This window comes from Anolis carolinensis, unplaced genomic scaffold (genome assembly GCF_035594765.1).
Source record: "Anolis carolinensis isolate JA03-04 unplaced genomic scaffold, rAnoCar3.1.pri scaffold_10, whole genome shotgun sequence".
In the NCBI taxonomy this organism is placed as follows: domain Eukaryota; kingdom Metazoa; phylum Chordata; class Lepidosauria; order Squamata; family Dactyloidae; genus Anolis; species Anolis carolinensis.
The window spans coordinates 19,721,310-19,738,704 of NW_026943821.1; the positions used below are offsets into that span (position 1 = coordinate 19,721,310).

The 17,395-nt window shown below is 42.6% G+C and overlaps 1 protein-coding gene across 21 annotated transcripts in view; it reads right to left on the bottom strand.

The window, feature by feature from the left end:
• macf1 (microtubule actin crosslinking factor 1) overlaps window positions 1-17,395 on the bottom strand; it is a 319,723-nt gene that overhangs the window by 150,997 nt on the left and 151,331 nt on the right. For all 21 annotated transcript variants that reach the window (XM_062962874.1, XM_062962875.1, XM_062962878.1 and 18 more), the window contains 12 exons: window positions 16,814-16,909; window positions 16,142-16,269; window positions 15,296-15,389; window positions 14,552-14,706; window positions 12,695-13,034; window positions 10,744-10,872; window positions 10,095-10,172; window positions 9,025-9,186; window positions 7,991-8,095; window positions 7,474-7,569; window positions 6,180-6,305; window positions 192-344 (listed from right to left, as the gene is read on the bottom strand). In XM_062962874.1, the coding sequence (XP_062818944.1) occupies window positions 192-344; window positions 6,180-6,305; window positions 7,474-7,569; window positions 7,991-8,095; window positions 9,025-9,186; window positions 10,095-10,172; window positions 10,744-10,872; window positions 12,695-13,034; window positions 14,552-14,706; window positions 15,296-15,389; window positions 16,142-16,269; window positions 16,814-16,909 (1,662 nt within the window). The remainder of the gene's footprint in view (window positions 1-191; window positions 345-6,179; window positions 6,306-7,473; window positions 7,570-7,990; window positions 8,096-9,024; window positions 9,187-10,094; window positions 10,173-10,743; window positions 10,873-12,694; window positions 13,035-14,551; window positions 14,707-15,295; window positions 15,390-16,141; window positions 16,270-16,813; window positions 16,910-17,395) is intronic.

Below are 17,395 nucleotides of genomic sequence, written 5' to 3' on the forward strand. Positions count from 1 at the left end.
CCCACACGGATGGTAAAACATCAAAAATCCAGGCATCCCCTGGGCAACGTGCTTGCAGATGGCCAATTCTCTCAAGTTGCTCCTGACATGAAAAAAGCGCCCCATTCTTCACTAGGAGTCGTTTGTAAGTTGGATGTTTGTAACTCGGGGATGGCCTGTAACTGGATCTGTGCGGGGCTTCTTTCCCAGACCTCAATCTGACGATAGTCGCAGACGGCCTTCACGGAGATGGTTCCCTCCAGAACGTGGTCCGGGTTCCGGGGCTTCAGCTGGACGATGCTCTTGGAGCGGCCCACCAGGCTGGCCACCGAACTCTTGGCCTGGATCAGCTGCTCCTTCTCATCCTGCCCAGAAATCATAAGACAAAAGCTGGTTGGGAGAGGAAGAATAGAACAGATTCATAGAGTCGGAATAGACCTCATGGGCCATCTAGTCCAACTCCCTGCCATGCAGGAAAAGCACATTCAAAGAGAAAGGGCAGACTTAAAAGGAGCCCCATATGGGGCATATGTTTGTTTAGTTTCCCTGGAAAGGAACAAGTTTGCATGTGTGGACACCTTTGTGTACCGTTTCCCCCCTAAAATAAGACTGGTTCTTATCTTAATTAATAGGGCTTATCTTCAGGGGCTGTCTTATGTTTTCCATGTACAACTATCTTCCTTTAATCATGTACAACTATCTCTCACCCAAAGGTTCCCCCTTGGGTATTTATAAATACTTTAACTATAATTCACATTATCATTAATTTTAAATAATAATGTCAATATTATGATTTACATTGAATTACATATTATTATGACACAATGTAACAAAAATATGAAAAAAAATTAGGATTGTTGTTGTTGTGTGCCTTCAAGTCATTTCAGACTTAGCTCAACCCTAAGTCTAAAGTTTAGGACAGAGGCCAGGTAAAGGACCTTGGAGGGCCTTAGTTTGGGGACCCCTGATCTAGACAATCTCATAAGACCATAGGTAAGGAAAGGGAATCTAAAGGCCATCTAGATGATCTCATCAGGCCATCAGAAGACCATAGATAAGGAAAGGGACTCTCAAAGACCATCTAGATGGTTTCATAAGACCATAGGTAAGGAAAGGGAACCTCAAAGGCCATCTAGATGATCTCACTAGGTCATCAGAAGACCATAGGTAAGCGAAGAGACCTCCAAAGACCATCTAAATGGTCTCATAAGACCATCAGTAAGGAAAGGGAACCTCAAAGGCCATCTAGATGATCTCATCAGGTCATCAGAAGACCATAGATAAGGAAAGGGACCCCCAAAGGCCATCTAGACAGTCTCATAGGACCATAAGTAAGGAAAGTGACCTCCAAAAGCTATCTAGATGGTCTCATAAGGCTGTAGCTAAGCAAAGAGACCTTCAAAGACCATCTAGACAATCTCATAAGACCATAGGTAAACAAAGAGAACTCCAAAAGCCAACCCTAAGTCTAAAGTTTAGGACAGGGACCAGGTAAATGGCCTTGGAGGACTGCATCCGGCCCCCGGGCCTTAGTTTGGGGACCCCTGCCCTAATGTATATGAGGTTCTTGTTGTATTATATGTGCATACACATCCATAAGCAACATTATTTGGTGTTCAAAGCAAGAAAGGGAAACCAAAAAGAACCCATTTTTAATACAATGCCATACAAGAGAATCCTCCCAATTGCTCTTTGCAAGTCGTGGAACGACCACGCAGCAGCAATTGTATGGGAAGCTGGAGGAAAGGGTTCAAAGAGAAGGAGGAAATACCAACTTTCAAAGTAATAACAACACACACACACACACACACACATATATATATATATATATGCAGATGCATGGTGGATCTAAACCTGTGGCAGGATGCCAGCCCACATCCCCCTCTGTCCCATCAACAAAGCCGCATGCCCAGCTGATGGCGCATTCCTGCCAGGCACAAGATCCAGGATCATCGGTGCAATATTGACCCTTAATCCATTTAGATGGAATTCTTTCAAAAACTGCTTGGTTTTTTTTTCTCCCTCCTTTTGCAAAATAAAGCAATAAAAGCAGCATCGGAACCGTGTGAAAATACATAGGAAAGTGATGGTGCATTGACTTAAGCAGCTTAGAACCTACCAAAGAAACAGCACTAAGGCATTCAAGCACAGTCTTATAGAGAAGGAGGAAAGTAGGAGGAGAAAGAATGAGAGAGAGAGAGAGAAAGAAAAGCTTAAAATCAAGCTACCTGTGCCTGTCCCAGGGGAGCATGATTGGAAGAAATACAACTTTAACTCATTCAATATGATCAAGGAGGCATCTACAACCACATCCAGGCGCTGAAGCTTCCGTTTCTATCTGCAGAATGGCTGCAAAGCAGAAGCCGCTCAACAAGCATCGCTCAAGGCCTTCAGATGGTAAAACCTCCAGGTCTTTCCTGATTTAGGTTTGGCAATGTCTTGAACTGAGGCGTCTTTCTTTGCTTAAAGCAGTGGTTCCCAGCCTTTGGTCCTCCAGTTGTTTTGGACTTCAACTCCAAGAAATCTCAGGCATCTTACCAGCTGTTAGGATTTGTGGGAGCTGTTAGGATTTGTCCAAAACACCAGTAGAACCAAAGGTTGGGAACCACTATGGCACACATGTGAAGCCACAACAAGATGAAGTTCACTTTGCATTGGCTTCCCTGTAAGTCCTCATCGCTGTTTCCTTTTCATGCATGAAAGGGACTCCGATATTCTCTCTGGCCCTGGCTTTTGGAGCTTCTCCTTATCTCCTGCCCTTAACTCTTGGTTTCCTTCAATGACCTCCCTAAAAGGATCTTCTGGACCCCACATCCCAGAGTGTAAAATCTCTTATTTATGGTATTAATTCAGTAGAAGGCCCCCACAGTTCTTCTTCAGGTTGCCCAAGCACCCCAAGGCCTCCTGCTCACAAAAGTTTGAGAGTATGACTCTCCTTGTGGAGTGAAAAAGTGAACATAATAATAATAATCATCATCATCATCATCATCACACAGCCCTAGACACTTGGGAAGTGTCCGGCATGTGATCCAATACAACAGCCAGCAGTGTCTGCTGTGGACTCATCTTATTGTGTTTCAAATAATAATAATAATAATAATAATAATAATAATAATAATAATAATAATAACAACAATAATAATTCTCCAATGTCTTGCAGTGTCTTTTATGCCTGAGTGAGGATTCAAACCCAGGTCTCCAGAGTCATAGTCTAACACTCAAACCCCTGCATCACACTGGCTCTTAAATAGGTGTGGCCATAAAAATGGTATCATAAAATAATAAAAAGGATTCCGAAACTTCTTCCACCTTAACCCTTATTTTGTTCCTTCTTCTTATCCTTTGAGTTCCACGTAGGTCCTTCTTCCTTGCCTTCTAAATAAAGAAGAGTCACTCCACTTGCATTGGTCAACCATGCTTCCCCTTGGACTAAGATCCTATCCGCATGACCAATCCCAAATGGAAAACCTTCCACTCGACCTCTTGTTCAGAGACACCATTGTGAAGGCTTTAGCTTTTCTTCCTCCCTGCAATCACTGTCATATGCTGGGCATCAAAATAACTCAGATCTAAAACCAGTTTCTAGTCCAAATTGAAGAATTATCGTGTGCATTTCTGATTTAGGGTGATTGTACCACAAGCTTTTTGTGAAAAGTATTTTTTTCAAAGGTCTGCCTGTGCCTTCTGTTGTTGTACCCTGCCTCGAGCTGCAAGGAGAGTTGGATAACAACAACAACATCATCATCATCATCATCATCATATATACTCGAGTAGAAGCCAACCTGAATATAAGCCGAGGCACCTAATTTTACTACAAAAAAACTGGGAAAACACTGACTCCAGTATAAGCCGAGATACCAATAAAATTACATTAATTGAGGCATCAGTAGTTTAAATGTTTTTGAATCTTTACATCAAACTGTAATTTAAGATATCTGTTCAACTCTGATTAAATCATTATTTTCATCTTCTTCAATGTAAATGTGCTTATGTATCCTTTTAATAATAATACAGTGAAATAATAAATGTAATAATAATAATAATAATAAATGCAGTGAAATAATAAATGTAATAATAAATAGAGTAAAATAATAAATGTATTAATAATAATAAAAATAGAGTAAAATATATGTAAAAGTAACAACACTAATAGAGTAAAATAATACAGTAGAGTCTCACTTATCCAACATAAACGGGCCGGTAGAATGTTGGATAAGCAAATATGTTGGATAATAAGGGGGCATTAAGGAAAAGCCTATTAAACATCAAATTAGGTTATGATTTTACAAATGAAGCACCCAAACATCACGTTATACAACAAATTTGACAGAAAAGGTAGTTCAATACTCAGTAATGCTATGTAGTAATTACTGTATTTACGAATTTAGCACCAAAATATCATGATGTATTGAAAACATTGACTACAAAAATGTGTTGGATAATCCAGAACGTTGGATAAGCGAATGTTGGATAAGTGAGATTCTACTGTAAATGTAATAATAATAATTAATAGAGTAAAATAATAAATGTAACCATACCAATAATAATAAGAGAAAAATAATAAATATACCATATATACTTGAGTATAAGCCGACCTGAATATAAGCCCACCAGGACCCTCACCCGAGTATAAGCCGAGGAGGGTTTTTTTTCAGTCCTAAAAAAGGGCTGAAAAACTAGGCTTATACTTGAGTATATACAGTATATATGGTATATTTAATATTTTTCTCTATTATGATTGGTATTGTTACATTTATTATTTTACTCTATTAATAATTATTATTATATATCATTTTACTCTATTATTGTTGTTACTTTTACATTTATTTTACTCTATTTTTATTATTATTAATACATTTATTATTTTACTCTATTTATTATACTCGAGTATATACAGTACATCTTTGTGTACATCTACACTATAGAATATCCATCACCATGATAAAGGAAATAAGAGGCTTATACTCGAGTATATACAGTATTATTATATTGTTGTTATTGCTGCTGCTGCTGTTATTATTATGGTATAAGATAGAGTGGAGCTGGTAAACAATGTGAATTTTTATGGCTGAGCAGAGATGCAAACTTTTATCTTGGTCCTCAAACCAGCTCACCATGCTGGAGCTCAACTTAGAGTAGACTCATAGAGTTAATAAGAAAAATCTGTAGAAGGGACTATTGTTCGAGTTTGTCTTCCAGGTACCAGATAACTTATTTGGGTTTTCTTTAACAGATGAATAAGGCTGTTTCTCCCACACTGGGACTCTCTCCGTTGAACAGATATATTTTCAGTCCTATAGGTCTAGGGTCCCTTTTGTTCCCATCTTTCGTAGCACATTGTACCCAGAGGTTGAATGCATCACATAGAATGGCCCGGGGTCAAAGCACATGCACACTACACACTAAAGCCAGTTTGGGGGGATAATGGTGGTGAAGTGGACCAGGAGGGAGGGCAAAAAGGGGCTGATGGGTCAGGGCATGCTTTGCAAGTTCAGTCCCCAGGTCAAAATCCTCAGTGAGGTTGAGGAATCCATAGTCTGAACTTTAGAGGAGATATCCAAAATACTGGATCTATATATTTGACCCGCTCTGGGCCAGTTGATGGCCCAGAGTGGGTTCATTCACGCCACTGAGGCAATGGCCACCAGCCACACTGCTCTCTTTGCTGGAGATCCGCAGCAGAAGACGTCATTATGGGTTGGCAGTAAGGTTTCGCGGCAACCAAGATGGGCAAAATGGCAAGAAACGGCATGCTGGAAGGACAGAGTGGGAGGAATCTCACGGAAGGGTCGGGAGGAACGGAAACACACAGAAGAATGAAGGCAAGAAAAGCGACAGAGATCCAACTGGCCTTGTTTTCTGGTTAACTGCAAAGCTGTTAAGACCCTGATGCAGGCAACTGTGAACAAACTCAGGGATTTTTCCAAATAGAAATTAGGTGAGGTCCAATAGTACAGTTCAGAGAAAGTGAAGAGCGAGTCTTAAAGGATCCAGGGCTGGGGAACCCCAACTGACCCAACAATACAGGACCAAGATGTAGTTAGACCTCGCAAATTGGGAGGCTGAGCAACGAACTAGGTGATTTGGCCAAAGTGCATCTGAACTCTTAAGCTTAGCCTCTGCCCCCCTGATCTCCACCCCACTAGCCCCACTGACCACCTTTTGCCCCACCTCCCAAGGCTTGGCCAGGAAGCACTTACCATGGAGTCCTGGAGGAGGTCTTCCAAGCGCGTCAGGCTGGTGTTTCGGTCACAGGAGTACTTCCTCTTGATAGCGTCTTGGAGGCTCTTCAGGTAGGACTCTGAGTCACGGGCATCGCTGAAAAACTGCCAAGGGATCGTTGCTCCCAATTAATAAGGTACCAAATCTTTCTTGGAACATTTTTAACACATTTATATTCAAGAGAGAAGCAACCTAAGTGTGTATTGTTGAAGGCTTTCATGGCCAGAAATACTGGGGTGTTATATGTGGTTTCATAACCGGGAGCCCCAGTGGCGAAGTGGTTAAAGCACTGAGCTGCTGAACTTGCAGACTGAAAGGTCCCAGGTTCAAATCCTGGGAGCGGAGTGAGCGCCCGCTGTTAGCCGGCAGGAAGGTAAGGGCGCTCCATGCAGTCATGCCGGCCACATGACCCTGGAGGTGTCTACGGACAACGGCGGCTCTTCGGCTTAGAAATGGAGATGAGCACCAACCCCCAGAGTCAGACATGACTGGACTTAACGTCAGGGGAAACCTTTACCTTACCTATGTGGTTTCAGGTCTGTATGGATATATTCTAGCAAAAGTGGGAACATTTTTCACCATGTTATTGTAGTAAAGCTGAGTGATTTTAGAGTTGTTGTTTAACTGAAAGGGGAAGTAAAAGTTCCTTTATGAAGCTTGTTTCCTATTGGTTGTCTCAAGAAGAGCAAACCCATTGAGTCGTTGGGAATGTCCCACTTGTTGACTGACTCTTCAACAACTGGGTCTACTCTAGTTGGGGTTGTTGTCACTCCAGTCGTAGGCCAGTTCCTCCTCCTGGAAACAACTAGATTCAGGCCTTTCTTTTAGAAGTATCATATTTAATTAAATTATAGGTTTTTTAGAGGTAGGATTGGAAGAGTTGGAAGAGATCTCAAGGGTCATCCATTCCAACTGCCTTCTGCCAGGCAGGAAAAGCATAATTAAAGATATTCTACCACCTCGAGCCATGAGGGAGAGGCAGGAAACAAATAAATCATAATCATAATAATCATTCTAAGCATTTGAGACTACTTTTAATGTCAGTTGTCAGTCCTAATGCAGTTTTTTCAGCTAACAGAAAATAAGTGAAAAGAAATGAATAGTGCAAAACGTTAGCACAAGTTGGCACATGTTACTCCTTTAACACCAGAGCAAGCAATACTACAAACAACAACGCTTCCCCACCCAAAAGATTAATTCCAGCAAGTAGCTTGCTAAATATTAATAATATTTATTATTATTATTATTATTATTATTATTATTATTTCCTACCTGGAAGTAGGCTGTGTTCTCCTTCACGTGCTGCTCAACACATAAGCACAGCTGTCGGATCCACTGCCACTGGGTTTGCATGGCCGCTCTATAGGCCTGCGGGAAATAGTGAAGTGAGAAAACCCACATTGCTGACTGTGTGAATGAGAAAAGACCTCCCCATGCTCTTTGGGTCTCAATCAGGAGATAAAAGCAGGTCTATGGCTCCCCAGGTGTTTGGGACTCCAACTCCCAGCAGTCCCTATTGCCAGCTTGCCCAATGGTCAGGAATTCAGGGAGCCGAAGTCCAAAACAGCTCATTTCAATATAAACACTCACACAGATGACACCTGGAATCTCCACCACATACATCTCATGTATATATCTATGGCAAAGAACCATAACTGGTCACTAGCTCAATCAGCACACAAGGACAAACACATCACAGTGTCATCACATGAGGAAACCCACTGAAAGCCCCTCAATGCACCTGGATCATGGTCAGGAAGCCCGACACATGCCAAGCCGTGCCCCTTACCTCCACAGTCTGCTTGGCCGGGTGATTTTCCAGGGAAAACAATTCGGCCGTGTCTTGGAGAGAATGGAAAATGTTCTGCTTCTCTTCTAGCTCCATCGTAAGCTCCTGGGAAAAGAGGCAGACCAAAGACCTGGTTATGCTTCTGGTACCAAAACCAGACAAGATCCTAAGGTCTCCAGATGCTAAAGTCCAGTAAATAAGGTCTCCAGATGCTAAAGTCCAGATTCTAGCCTAGATTTTGAAGGAGCTGAATCTTAGCCACAAGGTTGTTTCAGTACCATTGAAACTCACACTATGGCTGGATCTGCACTGTAGAGAGACCCAAGTCATTACATTGCATTATATGAGTCTACACTGATGATATAATAATAATATAATAATAATAATAATAATAATAATAATAATAATAATAATAATAATAATAACTTTATTTTTATACCCCGCCCCATCTCCCCGAAGGGACTCAGGGCGGCTTACATGGAGTCTTGCCCGATAAAACAATCAAATATCAAAACACAGCAATAAAATAGTTATCCAATAAAAACATCAATTACAGTAAAAACAATAGTTAAAATCAACATAAAACATACAATATTAACACTGGAGACTAATTCATAGAGCCCAGGCAAGGTGCAACATGTGCCGAAATGGGCCGAAATGGGGAAGGTAATTTCACAGTTGAAATGGACAAAGTGCAATATAGCATTGGCAACACCTCGAGAATGGGGCTATTATAAAATGGGCAGATAGATCAGTCCGACACCAATTTAAGTATCAAAGGCCTTTTGAAAGAGCCAGGTTTTTAATATAGTCCAGATCTCAGCCTAAGACCACATGGAAGTAGTCCAAAACTGACATCAACTGCTACTACGGAAATAGTACAAGGAAATGGGGCTGCCAATGAATTAAGAAGCAAGCTGCGGCAGATGATGTGATATCAAACTGCATACATTCTACAGTGTAGTTGCCCCCCATGATACCCCACAGGACTCCAACCCAAAGGAGACAATCCCTTTCAAGCCATTCCCACTCACTGTGAAGTAGTTCCTTTTGGCCGCCATGTTGGGGTTGTTGTCGCTCCAGTCGTAGGCCAGTTCCTCCTCCTCCTTTCCGTTCAGCCAAATTAACTCAGCCGTCGCAAGGGATACAAACTCATACAAGCTCTGAAGGTGTCGAAGGCGGAAACTGGACGTCTCCTGCAGAAAGGCAACATCGTTTTGCCATATTTTCACATAGAATCAACAAGGGAAGATGGCTCTTGGAGCTGCAACTGTCTTTGCTCAGGTGCATATCGATTACATTTAATATATAGCCCAGCTTTTTCCCAATATGGGAAGGTTGCAGTGGTTTTCAACCTGTGGATCCTCAGGTGTTTTGGCCTACAACTCCCAGAAATCCCAGCCTGTTTACCAGCTGTTAGGATTTCTGGGAGTTGAAGGCCAAAACATCTGGGGACCCACAGCTTGAGAACTACTGATTTGGAATTTCATAAGAACTCCTTTTCCGTACACTCTATAGTTGCATCTTAGCATTTAGTGATATAGTCAGTGGTGAAGAGGCTGGGCTAGATAGTCCTTGCAATCCTTTCCAAAACTTCCGTCTATCCATCCATCCATTTATCTATCTATCCATGTATCTGTCTGTCTCTTATCCATCCATCTTTTTATCTATCCATCTTTCCATAGACCCCTCTTTCCATCCATCCATCTGTCCACCAACCTATCCTTCCATCTATCTATCCAAGCTTCCATCCATCTATACAACCATTTATTTATCCCTAATTCACATCCTAAGTAACTTGGATGCACTTCCTTCCCCTTCTTTTCTCTTTCTAATTCCATTTCTTTCCTTTGTAATCATATTCTTAAAAATCCAATGAATGAAAGACTTCTTAGATAAGACAACCCTGGAAAAAGGATGTAAAGTGGACTGTGAACCATAAATAAGAAATGTATACAAACGTACTTCAAATACAAGCAGGTTTCAAGGAAAGCTCTTCAAGTGGGATATTAAACCCTCAGGGAACGCAATCCACTTTGGCAGGATCTGAGAATTTGTGTGAGATTCCTTTGGCCAGAGGAAGAAACACCACGGATACACTTACCATCAACTTACAGTACTGGACTTCCAGTTTGCCGAGGGTCTCTGTGTAACTCGTGCGGAAATTCTGGGACATTTTATTCTGGAAAGTACAGGGGAGAAAAAAGATATAAAACACAATAGAGATGCTCCAAACCTAGTTGGAAAATGGAAGTTATCTGGAAACAAGCCTGTTTTGGAAACTCTCATTTCCTTGCCTTTGCTCTCTCAAATCATTTAGGAACAGGAGAGGGAAGGATTTGCAATGGAGTTGGCCACCATCACTATTAGGATTTGGAATCTTTGTTGAACAAACATTTTTAAAGCACCTAACTAAATGCAGCATGACTCCTATATCTGGAGGAGCTGGGGTTTCATTTATCCACATCCAACAAAACATGTCCTTTCTAGGCATTTTCTAGACCCTCCAACGTGACTCTATGAGTGCATCAACACTGTAGAATTAATGTAATCTGACTCCATGGCTATGGTATCCATCATCATTGTTACCATCATCTTTATTTCTATTCCGCCATTCTTCCCAGAGGGACTCAAGGTGACTAATTATTGGAGCACTAACCACCATACTTTGCTCTTCCTCTCTTTGCATTGTACTTTTGCAATCTTTCTTGCACCATCATGGCCTTAGAATGATGGGATCTCCTGCTGCCTACCTCATACATCCGGGCCTCCTTCACGCTGGATCCAAGATCCTCCACGCCACTGTGGACGCTACGCTGGACCTCCAGTTGGGACTGGACGCTCGGCAGGTCGTTCCCCCATTCTGCCCGCTCCAGCTTCATCTGAAAGGTGTTCCAAAGCATTCCAATATAATCTGCATTTGCAGGACTGAAAAGTGTTCAATAACGCTCATGATCTAGTGTAGTGCTATCCAAACTTTGCTTTTCCATATGCTTTGGACTCCACCTCCCAAAATTCCCGTATTGAGAGTGAGTGCCCCAAAAATCCCTAGTGTCTATATTTCAATCAGACACTAAAGGTGAGTGGATTGAAAATACACTAGTTTAACCTGCAAAGTAAACTACCGGATGCAAGTGCCAAGTTTGACTGTTCTGCATCATGGGCTTTATACGAGGGCTATCCAGAAAGTAGATTACGTTTTGGAATTAAAAATGAACAAAGTATAGGAGAAAACATTTACCATATGCAGTTGAAAGCCAGACCCAAATAACACTTCTCAACGTAGTCCCCAATGAAATCTAGGCACTTATCATAGTGATGAATGAGCTTGGAAACCCTTTTCCCACCAAACTTGCCGCTTGCCGTCCTCAACACTTCCTGCAGCTGCGCATGTGCACGCACTCAGTTTTCCCCCACGCTCATCCTGGATTGCTCTTCTAAGGTTTTGCAAATGCTTGCAAGGAAGGTTATGGCAACCGTTTTTTAGAACAGGAAAGGTGTGCTTCTTGCGAAACCTTAGAAGAGCGATCCAGGACGAGCGTGGGGGAAAGCTGAGTGCGTGCACATGCGCAGCTGCGGGAAGGGATGCCTGCCTGGTTGAGGACACAAGCCAAGCGGCAAAGTTTGGTGGGGAAAGGGTTTCCAAGCTCATTCATCACTATGATAAGTGCCTAGATTTCATTGGGGACTATGTCGAGAAGTGTTATTTGGGTCTGGCTTTCAACTGCATATGGTAAATGTTTTCTCCTATATTTTGTTCATTTTTAATTCCAAAACGTAATCTACTTTCTGGATAGCCCTCGTATAAAGCCCATGAATAAAGAAGAGTAAACATAAACACACACACACAAACCAATATTTCCCACTTTCCTTCACTTCTCCCTTCCAATTCTGTCCTTCAATTTGGCACCTCTCTGTTCCAAAAACTATCCTGTTTTCCCAAACAATTCTCCATTGACCAAGCTGCCTAGGGCTTCTAGCAGTATGGAAAACCAAAGTTTGGGAAACACCGGTCTAGTTGCTAATAGAGATAAACTTTGTCAACGTTTTTGTCCTCTCATGTAGAAACAAAAAAGTGACTATGTAGGCAACCCCAATCAATGTTTGGGCAACCAATCCCATCCTATGAACTACATCACCCTCACTGAGCCAAACTCAAAAGTGAATTCTTGTAAATCCCCAGACTAGAGTAAATCCATCACTTCAGTAGCATTTACCTAAATGTTCATTTGCCAGGTTCTACTGACTCAGTGGATTTGGGATTAACAAAAGGATTTAAGCCATGGGGTCTCCTCTCATTATTCCTAGCCAGAAATGCCTTAGTCAGTAGTTCTGGACGTTGGAGGCCCAAAAACATCTGGAGAATCACACAATTACACTATGTAACAAATAAGAAAAATGTTCTGTTCCTGGTTTGAAAGTGTTATTTCCTGTTTAATTGTGCAGTCCTTACTTTGAAAGTAGTTGTTCTATTCCAGAAACTTCATTTTTGTGGCTGCCACAAACTAGGTTAAATTGGTTGAGACTCATTGAAAAATTATAGCAAAATGTGCTGCAAGATGTCCCTCCCCACAAAATAAAGTTTTTGCACTTTGATAAACTTTTCCCATCCTTTTGTATTACAACCCATTAGGAAATGACATTTATAACCCAGGAACAAAAATCATGTTAGATAGTGTAATACTAGCAAATAACAAGGCTTACCTGCATCTCTTCCACCCAGGCCAGCAGTTCATACACAAACCGGAGGTTGCCCTCGTCTTCGGAGGAGGAAGCGGCCACCAGTTCTGAGCGGCTCATGGGCTTCCGGAACCAGGAGGAGGCCGAGGCAGCGATGGCGATGGCAGCGGCGGCGGAGGCAGTGGTGGCCGTGTGCAGCCCCTTCAGCAGGGGGTTGGCCTTAAGGCGCCCGCCAGTATGCAAGGAGGAAGGCTGGACTATGTCCGAGGAGGGAGAGGAGGAGGAGGAGGTGAAGTGGCCCTTCCGGTACAGATTGGCGCACTCCAGCTTCAGCGTCACCAGCTCGTCTTGGAGGCGCACCATCCTAAGAGAGAGACAATCAGGGGAAGGAGCTCAAACGCAAACCCTCCAAGCCAAAGGAATCTGCACAGTTCTCTCCACCAGTCTTGGCTACACACTGTAAAATTAATGCAATTTGACAACACTTTTGTTGCTGTGACTCAATGCTATGGAATCCTGGGAGTTGATAACCTGTATTTTATTAGTGTGTATCTTGTGACCTGTACTTTAATAGTCTTGGGGTCAGTCTCTCTGTTATATCCCTCTTCTACCCTGCCTCGAGGCACAAAGAGAAGTGGGCTGTTGTTGTTATTACACTTTACAAAGTAATAAACATCAAGTTAGGCAGGGGGCTGTGGTCAACCTATATGATTGGTTTTTAATTGGTTTAAAGGGTTTTAACGGGTTTAACGGAGCCTCCAATGGCACAGTGTGTTAAAGCGCTGAGCTGCTGAACTTGCAGACCGAAAGGTTGCAGGTTCAAATCCGGGGAATGGAGTGAGCGCCCGCTGTTAGCTCCAGCTTCTGCCAACCTAGCATTTTGAAAACTTGCAAATGTGAGTAGATCAATAGGTACTGCTCTGGCGGGAAGGTAATGGCAGTCCATGTAGTCATGCCGGCCACATGACCTTGGAGGTGTTTACGGACAACGCCGGCTCTTCGGCTTAGAAATGGAGATGAGCACCAACCCCCAGAGTCGGACACAACTGGACTTAACGTCAGGGGAAATCTTTACCTTTATCTAAAGGGTTTTAACATGTCATTTTAATACTATCTCAATGTTTGTATCTTTTTAGCGTTAAAATTATTTTGTATTAGGTTTTATTATGCACCACTATGAGTCTCCTTCTTAGAGACCACTTCCATATTATAGCACTCATGGCACATTTTGTGGCATTAATGACCAAAGTAGGCATCCACCCATCTATCCCACTTGATCCTAAAGCTCAATTGATTCAGGTTTTCTATGCTGATATTATTTGCTCCTTCCACAACTATCATTCCTGATTCAGAAAGCAAAAAGTTGCAAGGTGTCCCTGGGGTGGAATATCACACCAAACTGAAGGAACTAGGTCTAAAGTAGAGATGAAAAAATACCAGCTATGACAAAGCGGACCTTGAAGTGGAAAACTATCAGCCAAAACAGAGAGCTCAGACAAGGGAAACATTCAAAAGGTTTTTGCCTAGCAACAAATAGGAAAGGGGGGAAATGCAAGCTGGTGAAGAAACAGGCACAAGGATACTGATAAAAAGAGAACAAAGGAAAAGTTCAGACAACTTTGAACATGCTATAAATATTAAATTTCCCCTCAATTTATTGTGGCACTCTCCACGCAGCAAGGTGGCTTGATCAATTAAACTTGTTGCAACCATCTCCTGTCTTCAGTGCTTGACTGAATAAAAAACTAATTCGGGCTAATTGAAGCATGAGCACAATGTACCAAGAACAAAGAGCAGATGTGAAACAATTTCTAAGTTCTGGGCTGCTGTGAGTTGATGGGAGTTTCTAAATTCGTCTGCACCCAAAAAGTGCCCACTTACTTGACGACCAGTTCCTCCAGCTGGTAGTAGTTCTCGTCCCGGAGTATTTGGACGTCCGCCTGGAGCTGGTAGAGGAGCTCTTCACACTCTTGGAGGTACAGGACGACGTCGGACTCATGCTGCACCGCCTGAGCAGACTCCAGGTGCGCTTCGTCCTGCAAGGAGGGGAGATAGGGTCACTATAAAGGGGCACAATACCTTCTGCATGCCCACAGCAAGCGGACTGTAAGGTAAAGGTAAAGGTTTCCCCTGACATTAAGTCTAGTTGTGTCCGACTCTGGGGGTTGGTGCTCATCTCCATTTCTAAGCCGAAGAGCCGGCGTTGTCTGTAGACACCTCCAAGGTCATGTGGCCGGCATGACTGCATGGAGCGCTATTACCTTCCCGCCAGAGTGGTACCTATTGATCTACTCACATTGGCATGTTTTCGAACTGCTAGGTTGGCAGGAGCTGGAGCTCCCGGGGCTTGAACCTGGGACCTTTCGGTCTGCAGCTCAGTGCTTTAACGCACTTCACCATCGGGTCTCCTGGTACCGACTTGTAAAAATTTAAAGATCACAATACAAAACTATTTGCTCATGAAAATGTCTTGAGTTTGACCCATGTGTTCCAGCATAAGAAGATAATAATGCAAACATCATGTTCAGCAGAGCTGAATATCAATGTGCCACCTAAATTGTGCAAAACATTACCATTTCATAAAGGCCATTTTCAGTCCCAAAAGAAGAAAGGGGCATAACTTACCGCCTGCAGCGTGTTCCTCGCCAAAGTGAGCTTCTCCTCGCAGCAAAGAGTCCCATTCTGAATTTTGTTTGCGATCTGCAGGAGCAGCTCCAACCTGTGAGAGCAATATTGAAGGGGAAAAACAAACATTAGCTCTTAATGTTCATTTATACATCTCTATAAAAGAACATGGAGAGTCTGCCTCTCAGAGACACAGATGCAGCCAAAATTGTGCAATCCAAACACAGCTGAAACGTTGCCTGCAAATGGGAGGAAGATTTCAGAGAACGCAGGTGGGGCTTATTTTGGGCTGAGCACCCAATTCTCTCTTGTTTAGGTTATAAATGGTATAAAAATTAGACTAAAAACACACACAATTATTTCCCAAACAATGTCACTGTAAGCTGCTTTGAGTCTCCTTTTCAGAAAGAAAAAGTGGATGTAAATAATAAGAATAACAACAACAACAGTTGTTGTTGTTAAGTAATTTTAATTTAACTTTGCTTCTCTACCTAACCAAAACAGAAGCAAACATTATATCTGGGAGGAATAACTGTTGTTTTGCTCTCATGGCAGTGGAGGTATGGAACCTGCTCTGGATTCTTGTCTGAACATTAAGGTGCTGAATCTATTTTGGGAGGACGGGAAGGTATCTTGGAAAACTGCTTTAAAGTTCAGACTAAGGGATAAAGAGGGCATGAGCAAGAAGTCCTATTTCAGAGGGATTGAGGCCATGATTTTGTTCAGGGTGGCCTTGATTTGGTCAGCTTTGCTACAATGCGTTAGTGTGTCCAACGAAGGGACAAAGAGCAACAACTGGATCTGGCCCTTGTATTTGCTTGGACCTCGGTGCCTTCCTTCTATCACCTTTCCACGGCCGGCCGCAACAGCTTCTCACGCTCCAGCATCTCGATTACAAGTTTGCCCCACTCTTCGTCCACGTCGTTGGGGTGGAAGCCCTGGGGCAGCTTCATGCGGCCAAACTCAATCCAGACCTGCAGAACACAAAGGGGAAGAGCAACCGTTTGGTTTGGTCCAAAAGCAGGACAGAAAGCGTCTGAGACAGTCTCCACAGGAAAGGGAGAATCTGAATACCAAACACCATATTTACTCAAATCTAACGCTCGCCCTTTTTGGCTAAACAACCTTGCCAAAATTAGAATACACATTAGATTTGCATCATAAATTCAACTCAGCACTGAGCCAAAACAAAAGGGGAGGCTTCTTTAGGAGCGCCTCTTTGAGGGATGTCAAAGATAGATTTCTAAGTCTCTTTGGGTTTGGTTTGACAGTCTACATTCACTAAGGTTAGAGGCACCGGATTCCCATGAAAATGGGAAAAAATGCAAATAACAAAGGTCTTTATGGGAATCTCTAGCTCGTCCAGTGTGATTCCATGGTCAATGTCTGCTGGAGTTGCACTGGAGGACTGAAAGATTCCTAGAATGACTGAATCATCAAATCTGCAAATGGGAAAGATTGGCTGTATTTGAAACCCAAGCCAATTATCCTTCCTTACAATGACTTCTTTGCTCTCACCTCCAGCAGTTTATATAACTCCTCGATGCTCCTTTTCTCCTGCTGCTTTGCTGGGATCTCTGTCTCTTTGAAGTGGATGTATTCATTATAAAGTGCCTGAAAGAAAGGAGGGTCAAGGAATCAAGGAGGGGGGAAATACATAAAAAGGATAGTCGTCACAAAGAACCTGGACACAGTATATTATTCGAGAACACAGAAATGCTTGACCACTCCAATAACTATCATGTCAGACTACACAGAGAAGCCATTGAAATCCACAAGCATGTGGACAACTTCAACAGAAAGGAGGAAACCATGAAAATGAACAAAATCTGGCTACCAGTATTAAAAAACTCAAAAATCAGAACAGTAGATGGGAAGCAACACTCCGAGGGCAGAGGAGCCCCAAGGGCGGCTAATGACTCTGAACAAAGGATGCCCTCCAGGCAAGAGACAAACCTTTCCAATGCTAATTAGGGTTATTAACTGAAACATTCGCGCTGGCTTCCAACTGACAAAGGATTAGTAGCCTTCAGGAAAGACCTGAAAACATGGCTCTTCCGTTGTGCTTTCGGAGAGTAACTGCTTTATATTTCTTTTCTG